At 33.3% G+C, this 9790-nt stretch overlaps 3 protein-coding genes across 3 annotated transcripts in view; all 3 read right to left on the reverse strand.

Moving 5' to 3' along the window:
* On the reverse strand, nt 494–1316 carry LOC110267290 (probable FBD-associated F-box protein At5g38565). Its single transcript, XM_021112477.1, has 2 exons — nt 1024–1316; nt 494–686 (listed from the first exon to the last, which is right to left on the reverse strand). Exons 1-2 carry the CDS (start codon nt 1261–1263, stop codon nt 576–578), a joined length of 351 nt encoding a protein of 116 aa, XP_020968136.1. The 5' UTR covers nt 1264–1316; the 3' UTR covers nt 494–575.
* On the reverse strand, nt 3070–5587 carry LOC107617227 (protein TIC 20-I, chloroplastic; the record flags this gene model as incomplete). Its single annotated transcript, XM_016318983.2, is given in 4 exon segments — nt 3070–3191; nt 3196–3806; nt 4552–4754; nt 5414–5587. Coding segments are annotated over 2 exon segments (804 nt in total), but the record flags the coding sequence as incomplete, so codon positions are not given.
* The window catches only part of LOC107617225 (coatomer subunit beta'-2), a 9694-nt gene continuing 6297 nt past the window's right edge, over nt 6394–9790 (reverse strand). The window contains exons 13-23 of the mRNA XM_016318981.2: nt 9413–9553; nt 9252–9326; nt 8941–9117; nt 8675–8766; nt 8467–8583; nt 8097–8211; nt 7884–7955; nt 7510–7706; nt 7345–7438; nt 7035–7253; nt 6394–6949 (exon numbers count right to left, since the gene is read on the reverse strand). Of these exons, the coding sequence (XP_016174467.1) occupies nt 7110–7253; nt 7345–7438; nt 7510–7706; nt 7884–7955; nt 8097–8211; nt 8467–8583; nt 8675–8766; nt 8941–9117; nt 9252–9326; nt 9413–9553 (1224 nt within the window). The 3' untranslated portion in view covers nt 6394–6949; nt 7035–7109. The remainder of the gene's footprint in view (nt 6950–7034; nt 7254–7344; nt 7439–7509; nt 7707–7883; nt 7956–8096; nt 8212–8466; nt 8584–8674; nt 8767–8940; nt 9118–9251; nt 9327–9412; nt 9554–9790) is intronic.

A 9790-nucleotide genomic window follows, 5' to 3' on the forward strand; every position in this document is an offset into this window, starting at 1 on the left:
GAGAAAACATTGTAAATTATTTTGGACTAATAAATCTATCATCGTTGTGATAAAATATCATGCATTCAATTGCGTATTTATATTATCTTCAGCAGTTTTAGTAGTTTTTTAAACTAATAAAAAAAATTGTTTCGATACAAATATAACTACTTCAACTCAAGAATAAACAAAATATGTTGTAAAATTTTAACATTAAATAACGTTGATTATATTACTTTGATTCCAAGAATAAAATAATAGCATAATATAAACAGTTCTAGATAAAAATTTTAACAAAAACAGTTTTCATAATAATTTTTTTTTGTTAGGATAATAAAAAAGATAATTCAAGGGCAAATTTTATCTCATATTATACATGTTCTCTCAATTTTAATATAAGAGTAAAAAGATTTGAGAATTTTACTCATAAATTATGAGAAAATGTCTCCAAATTCAACCACAATGTTATTTAAAAAAATCATTAAAAAAAAAGAGTTTAATCTAAATCACATAATTTAATCGCAAACTATAATATTACTTAAGATGTTTAATATTTGGGCGGTCTCAAAATTCGGTCCGTACTTAAGAATATTTTGTTACAAATTTCTATTTTTTTTAAACAGTTCCAATAGTGCTTTTTCTTGTAGTGTTCGAAGATGTTGCCATTGCTGTGATTCTTGTGGTGACGCCTCCTTCTCCTCCTTTTCCTATATATATATATTCAACAAAATAATTAAGTACAGGAATTTTGATGCATACCATATATTCCAAAACAATAGCAATAGAAGTAATTATGAGCTATGCAGCAAAACTATTAAGTATAAAAATTTTGTAACAGAAAATTTATCACTTGGGGGAATCTACTCAAACTACAATAGAACTTGTCTCAGATATGAAAAATTTAGCAATATAAACGGTACAAAAAAAAAGAGATATTTTGAAAGGAGAATTCACTGCAAGGTACCTTAATGTCGGATGAATTGTGTTATTTGTATGTACAGTTAGTAGGATACGTACACATAAATGGTAAAGAAAACATGGTACCTGATTCCAGCAAAAGTTAATTTGGCACGCCTTAGAACTCCTTGGCAAAAGGGATAATTCTTCTGCAAATCCTTTAGCTCTCCCACGATCCACCTGAATATCAAGTGACTCCAAAACAAGTCCATGTTGAAGAACATAGGTGAAAAAATCTCTATCATCTCTGGATTCAAAATATTCTTTGATTTTAATCACTTTCAGATGTGATGCAAGACAAGTAGGAACCTTCACAGGAACCTTCATTGGGTGTTCCCATCTTCGTGGCGCATATGGATCCTAGCAAAAAACAACAAATACACTTAAAAAGAATTGCCAGCAAAACAACAAAGTTATACAAACCGAAGCTTGAACATGAGAACTCAAAATACTATTGTTTATTTATTATCTCATATAAAAAGATATAAATTGCAACTTCTCAAAAAAGATATTTTTTATTTTTTTAATGCTTTTATTTTTACTACTAGAAATTTATCAAATACATTAAATAATAAAAAAATATATTTTTTCATTGAAAAAGATCCTTTTTATCAAAATAATGATGTCCAAACAAGTACGTTATATCGATCTTTTTGTCGCGTTTTTAAATTTTTTGGAAATTTATTTGTCAATTGTCGTCATTATTTTTTAGGTTATTATTTAGGTTATTTTGTCAGCCATGTGATTTTTTGAATATCATTTTAGTAGTTTTCTCTTTATTATCTATTGTATATTATTAAAGTCATTTTTTTTAATTAATAATGTTCATATCCTGACCCAATACTGTGGCCCAAGTGCAAATACACAGAAATGCCTAATTCAAAGATTGGCCTTCGACCGCTTACCAACCTCTTCAGAAGAGGTCGGATTCAACACGGGCTCCTTCCCAAAGAAGTCGGGCTCGAAGGATAGCTGGCAGATAACACTTATTCAAATAGGTAACTGCACCCAAAATCTCTCAACCCACTTCATTCCAGGAGCCATATCTCAACTATCTAAGATAAAGGGACGGTTATCCACCCCCAAAAGGTGAAACTACTTCAACAATGGATCATCACTATAAAATATAAATACACTGACACTACTGACTTAGACATCGGAATGTCTTTGCAGTACCACCCCCATTTCTTCACTCACATAAGTCGGGCAACGTAACATAACAGTATGTAATCCTTTAAGGGCAAAATAAATCACCATATTTGAAAATAATAAAGGTTAGAGTTAATTACCAAAAAAATAAATAAAGGTTAGAATTTTCTACTTTTTTCATTCATTTTTGGATGGTATTAGAAGAAACGAAGAATCAATGTCTTTCATTGTAGAGACGTTACACATGTTTAATAGAGTATTTGACAAAACATTTATAGACCAAAATCAGCTAATAAGATCAACTATTAGTATAAAATACATGTTAAAATATAAATTCACATTAAAATAAATTAAATTACATATAAATTTATATATAAATACATTAATAAATAATTTTAATAAATAATTTTAGTGTACAAATAATATTTTTATGACCAAAATTAGATAAGCTGGTTTACTGTTTCTAATCCAACACAATTAATAATGGCAATATATATTAAAGTTGTGCAAATAAATTTATCTACACCAGTTTCTCTAGCACTTTTTTATAATTATGTTTTCAAACATGAAAAATCAAAACTTATTATTTTACCCAAAAATAATCAAAATGTATTATACCCTTCATTGAAAAATCTCTATATTTCTTAGTCCCTGTTTGGCGTATAGAATTGGATTTCAGCTCCTCAATTCAAGAGAACTCCACAAAGATGCTCTAATAGAAAGTGTGTATCCCCTAGACCTTTTTTTTTTCTTTTTTGGTTTGAAAAAAAATTGAACGAATCCATTCCTCAAACTATGGCATAAGTTATTTATGTTTCCGAGAATTTTAAATGCATAAACTTAAAAAACTTGGAACTTTTGTATTCTTTAGAGCACTCATTAGACAAACCCATATAATAGCTATGTAGACTAAACAAACCTTAAGAGAAGGTAGTTTGCCTTTGCAATAGCTTATGAAAATCAAGAGAAAACAAATAAATAATACACAAAAGGAAAATCACAAGCAATAGATACTTTTCTAAATAAAGTAATAAACAGTAACATTCGGATAGCTAGTTCTTCAGTTCTTCTCAAAACAAACTCTGATACAATACAAAATGACAATGNNNNTGCATCGCATATAAAGGGGATATCGGCATACATTCCGGCGAGGGCGCACCTTATGGACTCCAAGACGGTGAAGAGATAAGCAAATGATACGCCGGTCCAGAAATGCATTCCAATTTTACCCCAGTAAACCGATAGCGGCATCCAGCGACTCACAGTTCCTATAACCTGCAATGCAATCTCCAACAGCATTCCCATCACAACATGGAATCTGAAGAAGTGAGGCCATTCTTTTCTCCTCACGATTCCAAGGTAGGCGACGAAGAAGTATGCCATGAGAAACCAGCTAGGCAGCATGCCAATAGCCTCCAGAAAAGGGTATGTCAAGAACTCAAAGTATTCCAAAAAGGGGTTAAGATTGTATGCTGTCTCAGCGTACATCCATGTCTCGTGGAGAGGCATGAGGTAAGGGAGGCACGCTAATGTTCTCCACCACCATCTTGGTTTCTTGGTCATTTGTGGATAACGCCAACTAGTTGGGACGTCCTTTGATGCTTGAACGGTTGTAGTAGACCTGCATCGTTTCGGTAACACAGGGATTGTGCGAAATAGAGGATTATGACCCCTACTTGAGAGTAGGCTCGATGCAACAGACATGTTCGAGAATGTCATTCCTGTCAGAGAAATAAACAATTACAAAAGGAAAATACTTCTCAGCCAGAAACTAATTCCAGAATTAACTGAAAAACTATGATTGGAATACTTTAAAATTTTCAACCACTCAGAATGTGCTACATGTAGCATGTTGACGAGTAGCATTACTAATTAGAAAATAAGATCATCATTGTACTTATTGTGCAACAATTAGACACAGTATGGCAATGGATCTATACAACAAATTTAACTCTTGTATCGAATAGAGAATACATCCTAGAGATGATAGTTTCAGTTATATACTAACTGTTGGTAATCATATATGCAGGACTATTATTGATTGAATCTGTCACCAACAATAGTTAGTTCTAGACTTGTATCTCTCATCAATGTTCTCATATACACAATCAAAACATGCAGCTATATAACATTAATGTTCAATCAGTGAATTGAATCCCAATCCTCATAATTCCAATCCAATGTAGCATATTCATATCCTCGAGAAGATATCACTCAAACTATCCAATTTATGATAAATTACACCAAGGACATTGAAGCTATTTTTTTTTTCTCCTACCACCAGATTAAGTAAAAAATATGTGTAGATTATTTTTAAAAACAATGCAACATTTTCCCTATTACAAAGAAGGGGAAAATCAAACTACGGTGCCAGAAGTAATAATCTTGGAAACTTAAACCGCAATTATTTTCTTCTATTCATGAAAAATTGAACATGTCTACAAATAACTAAAGCATGGAAAGTACCTCTTTGCAACGAGGATTTACACTCAAAACTATGTCCAAAAGAGGAAGAGCTCTGAATGTTGGAAACAGCAATCTTGGCAGGAAACTGAGAAGTACAGCATAAGAAAGAGCCACAAGGCATGACACCTTTCCACGGCCTCGAATTCAAAGGAACACACACTTGTGGGGATGCAACACAACCATTTCGAATCATGGTTGGCCAACTGACTCAACAACAACAATAACATCAGAACATGTAAAACATTAGCATTGAAGTATCATCAAACTATCAAACTGAATTCATAGAGTAAGCTAGTAAACACCAGAGCCTAGAGTATTGTGCTTTGTTTGTACATCTTAGCTGACAACAATTGGTTCTACTATCACTTAGATGAAGATTTTAGTAAACATATGAAACTACCGATACAGAATAAAATTTTATTTAAAAAAATTACACAATTTTTTAGCTAAATCAAACCATAAGTTTAATTGGACTCAATTAATAAAATGCAACCATTTTGAATCATGGTTGGCAAACTGGTTCAACAACAACACCACTATTACAATTACAACAGGAACAATCAATTCAAATTAAAGATCAACTATTAAAAAATTAAGGACAAAATAAAAAATGCAACAGGATAAGATTAAACGAAGAAAAAAGAAAGAGGGAATGAATGCAACATTGTTATAATGACATCGCTGCTTGGTTCTTGGTAGTGATGAACACAAATTAAACAAAATAAATAAGAAATATGAAACCCAAAAATCAGACTTTGAACAACTATTTCCACAAAATAAGAAGCTTCGAAATCTAGAAACCAAAATAAGTTGAGGGAAAAAAATTAAAAGAGAAAGGGTAGAGATAACAAGAGATATGTACCTCTATATCTGAGAAATGAGTGAAAATAAAGGAGAAGATTTGAAAGTTGGGGTGCAATGGTAATACTGATTAGTGGGGTTGAGTGTTCATGTGTCTAGGTTTATCTGAACCTCCATCTTCATTTTACAGAAAATACAAAGAACAGGGACGGACACGAGAGAATAGGGATAGAAGCATTATTATTATAAAACGATGATGAAATTCATGTGTCTGAATTGGGCCTTCCGGGTCGGGTTCAAGGCTTGGTTTCAGGATTTGATTTTATTGGGTATGAAGAAGCATACTCCTTCGGTCGTTCCAGTGACAAAAATAATTGCTAGGTAAATATTCAGTTTTTGTAACTAAGTTCAAATAATTTTTTTTTTCCTTATGCTTCTTCTTCTTCTCTTTCCTCAACTAAAATTTCTGGTTATCAATCCTTAAATTCTATTGAATCAACTTGGTAAATTTGACTACAAAATGACTTGATCATATAACACCAATGAAAAAAAATAATAGTTATAAACTGAAATGGTGGACATTCACATCCAAATCAATAAAATAAAGTACATCAAGTTTAACTGTGCACTATGATTTAAAGGTGAGTATACTCTTCAGTTTCACCTTTTAATTCAAACCTAGATTATACTCTACTATGTATTAATTCTAACTAGCTTTTTCATTCAATGTTTACTTCAGGTGCCCATTACGTAAAAGGAAAATTACAGGTTGACAGGTTCAACAATTCCGTCGTAGAAAAATTAGGATTTTCTTCTGTAAATGTTATACAACCAGAAGATCTTCGGTAAAGCCCGAATAAAATTACGAGATTACCGGATGAAGTAAGTGGTCAGATCTACTGATATTTTGTTTGAAACATCAACATCCAAAAATTTATTATACTCCTCATTCATAAGCTCTATCCCCTTTAAGAAACTTTGTCATATCAAATCGAATTAGTTCTTAAAAATAAGGATAAGAATTAAATGTTGGTGGCTACATCAAGAAATCTGATCTTCGATTGAAAAGGAGAACAAAAGTGAAAATATACCCCAAATGATTACTCGAGCAATAAATATTACAAAAATCCCAAGCCAAATCGCCGTACAAAATTATGAAGAAATGCGTCATGAGTTGTGAGATTTTAAGACAACAATGTTCCCGCTACCGACAATGGAAGTAATATTTAATTTCCTCTCTAATTTCCCAAATATACAGCCTAATTGTAATGAAGTATATGATACACTAAAAAATAGAACCAGAATCGGAAGGACTAGGTGGCATGGCAACATAACAGTAAAAACAGCTAGTTGTCAAAATGGGAGTTAGAAATGGCAACTACAGAAACGATTCATCACCAGAAAGACAAAATTTCGATTTTCATACCGCCCCAAACAATTTGAATTATGTTGATGGGGTTTCATACTCTTCCTTAGCCTCGGTACCATTAACGAGGACTGCACCATCGGTAGAATCTGCATCCACTACAACTTCCTCTTGGCTTCCTTCCTCTGCATTTTGTTCCTCTGTATATTCCTCTTCGTTTTGTTCGGCCAACTGCAACATAAGCACATAGAATAACGTCAACCTATTTTAATCCCGTAGAAGCAAAATAAAATTGAGAGGATTATGATAAACCTACCTCATGGTAGGATTCCCCATTCTCTAGAGGCTGTTCCTCTTCTTCGATCTGCATATTTAACACACGATATAACTATCAAAGCTGCAGGAAAGTATATATTTCCCACTCTGACCTTGTTTCTGCTGCTTTGGATTCAACAGCAAGTGCAACTTGCCAATCGTCAAACAAATTAGGATACTCTTCAGGATCAGCCAATGATTCCGCAGCTTTTGGACTAACCTATTCATATTAACAAATAAACAACGTAATAAATATGACAGTTCCATTATTGAGAAATAAAAGTACACGATATATCTGAAAAAGAAATTACCTTGTTCAGATCTTTTCGCCAAATTGCCACTATCTCTGACACCTTGCTTGGGAGATAAGATCGAGCCATTAAAGCAGCCTCAGGAATCCGGTTGCTGCAAAAAGCATAACTTTGATCATCAATCCACTCTAATAAACAATGAATAAGAGTAGTGTAGAATATTACCTTTCTATCAACAGTTGAAGGCAATCTTCAAGTTTACCCAGTGTAAATAAGCAAAGGAATGCAACATTGTTCTTCCCTTGCTCTTTAGCAAGAGATGCAAGTTTTGAAATTCCTTCAGCATCTCCTAAAGAAGAATATAGCAGCAATAATCCACTCAAATCCATTGCATGCTTTAGACACTCCTCAGCCATTTCTAACTGCAAGAATGGATGACATAGTGAGATGTAATGGAAATGGATAACATAGTGAGATGTAATGGAACAGAAGGGTGACGAAGAATGATCAACATCAAAGCCCCTAGATCATTACTGACAGTGACAATAACAATAAATATTTAAAATCCTACTATGATCAGCATCTATAAAGAAAAACACCTTTCCAGTAGACATGGCTAATTCTCCCAACTGCTTCCATTTAGACTCACTGTGCACTTCCGTGGCAATGCTCTGATCGGAGAGGAGAAAAAAGGATGAGTAGTTCTCATAATTTAAAGTGAAACAAGAAAGTAATCAGTAAGTTACATTATAAAACTTTTATAAGTCAAAGGCTATCTCCTTTTTCAGGCACATGAAAATTTTTTAACTTACCTTTGCAACCTCTAATCTCCCAAGCTGCATGGCTAGATCGAACCTATAGTCAGGGTCAGTAGCTACTTCAAGAGCATCCTCTATCATGCCTCGTGATTCCAGGAATCGAGCCACACTACCATAAAAACAAGTGTATAATTTTAACTAGGACCATATATGACATCTTAGAACCAAGCTTTAGAACTGAACTCCTAATTTAGAAAGTAGAACAATACTCCCTCTATATTAAGAAGAGGGGTAAAACCGCAAAATATGAGACTATACACTTGTATCATGAAAGAACATCAAGCAATAACAATAACAATAATTCAGTGTTAAGAATACCATAACAAAGTGGGCAAGAAGTGATGTGCTATTAATGAGCTAGTACCTGTTGTGATGCTCTTTAGGAATGGATGGTAGAACTTCATTGGCCCTATCCAAGTCACCACGCATCACAAGAGTCTTGTACTCAATCAAGCTCAACAGTAGCGTGTATCCCATTACACTGAAACCATTAAGAACAGAAATATAATCAAGCACTGCACTACATTATTAGCGTAATATGTGATATCAAATGATACAAACACTGCACTTACTTGAACTCTTTGTCTATCAAGTAAACCTTACTTTGGCTGGCAAGATATCCCAACAAGTACATAGGACGGTCCAAATGAGACATTGTAGTCACCTAAATTCATAATGGTATTTATCAAGAAGCCTTAACAGAGCCAAGTAGTAAAATAAATCCTTTTCTCCGCAACGAATAAACTTATCAAGACGTAGAGGTGATAACAAGGAGTTCAATAAACATGAGAATTAGAAGTTTTTTCAAATTGAATCAAATAGGAGAAATTGGCAATACCTCTCCACCAACACAATAGTTAAGCCTCCAAGAAGAATTGTTGTAGATAAAACAATCCCCAACCCAGATCCCTGTTCTCACACGCTCATTCATTTCATGGAGGAGCTCAAAGGCATCTTCAACACCTTGCTCATCAACGGCCGTTTTACTGTCAAGATATGATGCAACAACATCACGCTGCAAAAGTGGAAGTTAACATTTTTATTCTGTCTCACTAGCAAATTGCAACCCAATAAAATTTCCCCCCTTTTTTTGTGTGTTCAGATAAAATCAACTGTAGATAAAAGGATAAAGTTAATTAGAACCCTCACGTTGTACTTCAAGATGTAGAATGATGTGTCACTTGCAATCACCACTAGATCACCACTATCAGCCCAATAGAGGTTCTGGCACAAAAAATATTTTAAAAGATTAGCGACGACTTAGATAGCAATAAACAGAAAACTACACATCACCTCATGAAAGCACTTACTTTCACATTAACATCAATCCGACGAATCAACCTGCATTCAGCCCAATCATAAAAGCAAATGAAATCATTTGAGCACATTACCAGTACAGTGCCACCAAATATTCGTTCAGCCGAAAATGTTGGCCGGATACTCTTCTTTTCCTGAAAGAAAACATAATTCTCACTACAATCAAATTCCCCTGGAGAATAATTATTTCACTTCAAAATATAGTGCCCACGTCAAAGCATTGCAAGCACTTAGCTCCTTGTCAAACAAGGATTTTATTGAGGTAAATTTCCATAGGTAGATAATTTTAGATTTATTAAAATATATTTCGGATGGAAACAATGTTGTTTTATAATGCTTAAATTAAATTTTACCCCAAAAAAAAAAATTTC

Source organism: Arachis ipaensis, chromosome B09 (assembly GCF_000816755.2).
Source record: "Arachis ipaensis cultivar K30076 chromosome B09, Araip1.1, whole genome shotgun sequence".
Classification (NCBI taxonomy): domain Eukaryota; kingdom Viridiplantae; phylum Streptophyta; class Magnoliopsida; order Fabales; family Fabaceae; genus Arachis; species Arachis ipaensis.

Coding starts and splice junctions, on each gene's coding strand:
- LOC110267290 (XM_021112477.1), bottom strand. CDS start 1,263: ATGAAGGTTCCTGTGAAGGTTCCTACTTGTCTTGCATCACATCTGAAA. Junction 687..1,023: donor TTAACTTTTGCTGGAATCAG/GTACCATGTTTT, acceptor ATATATATATAG/GAAAAGGAGGAGAAGGAGGC.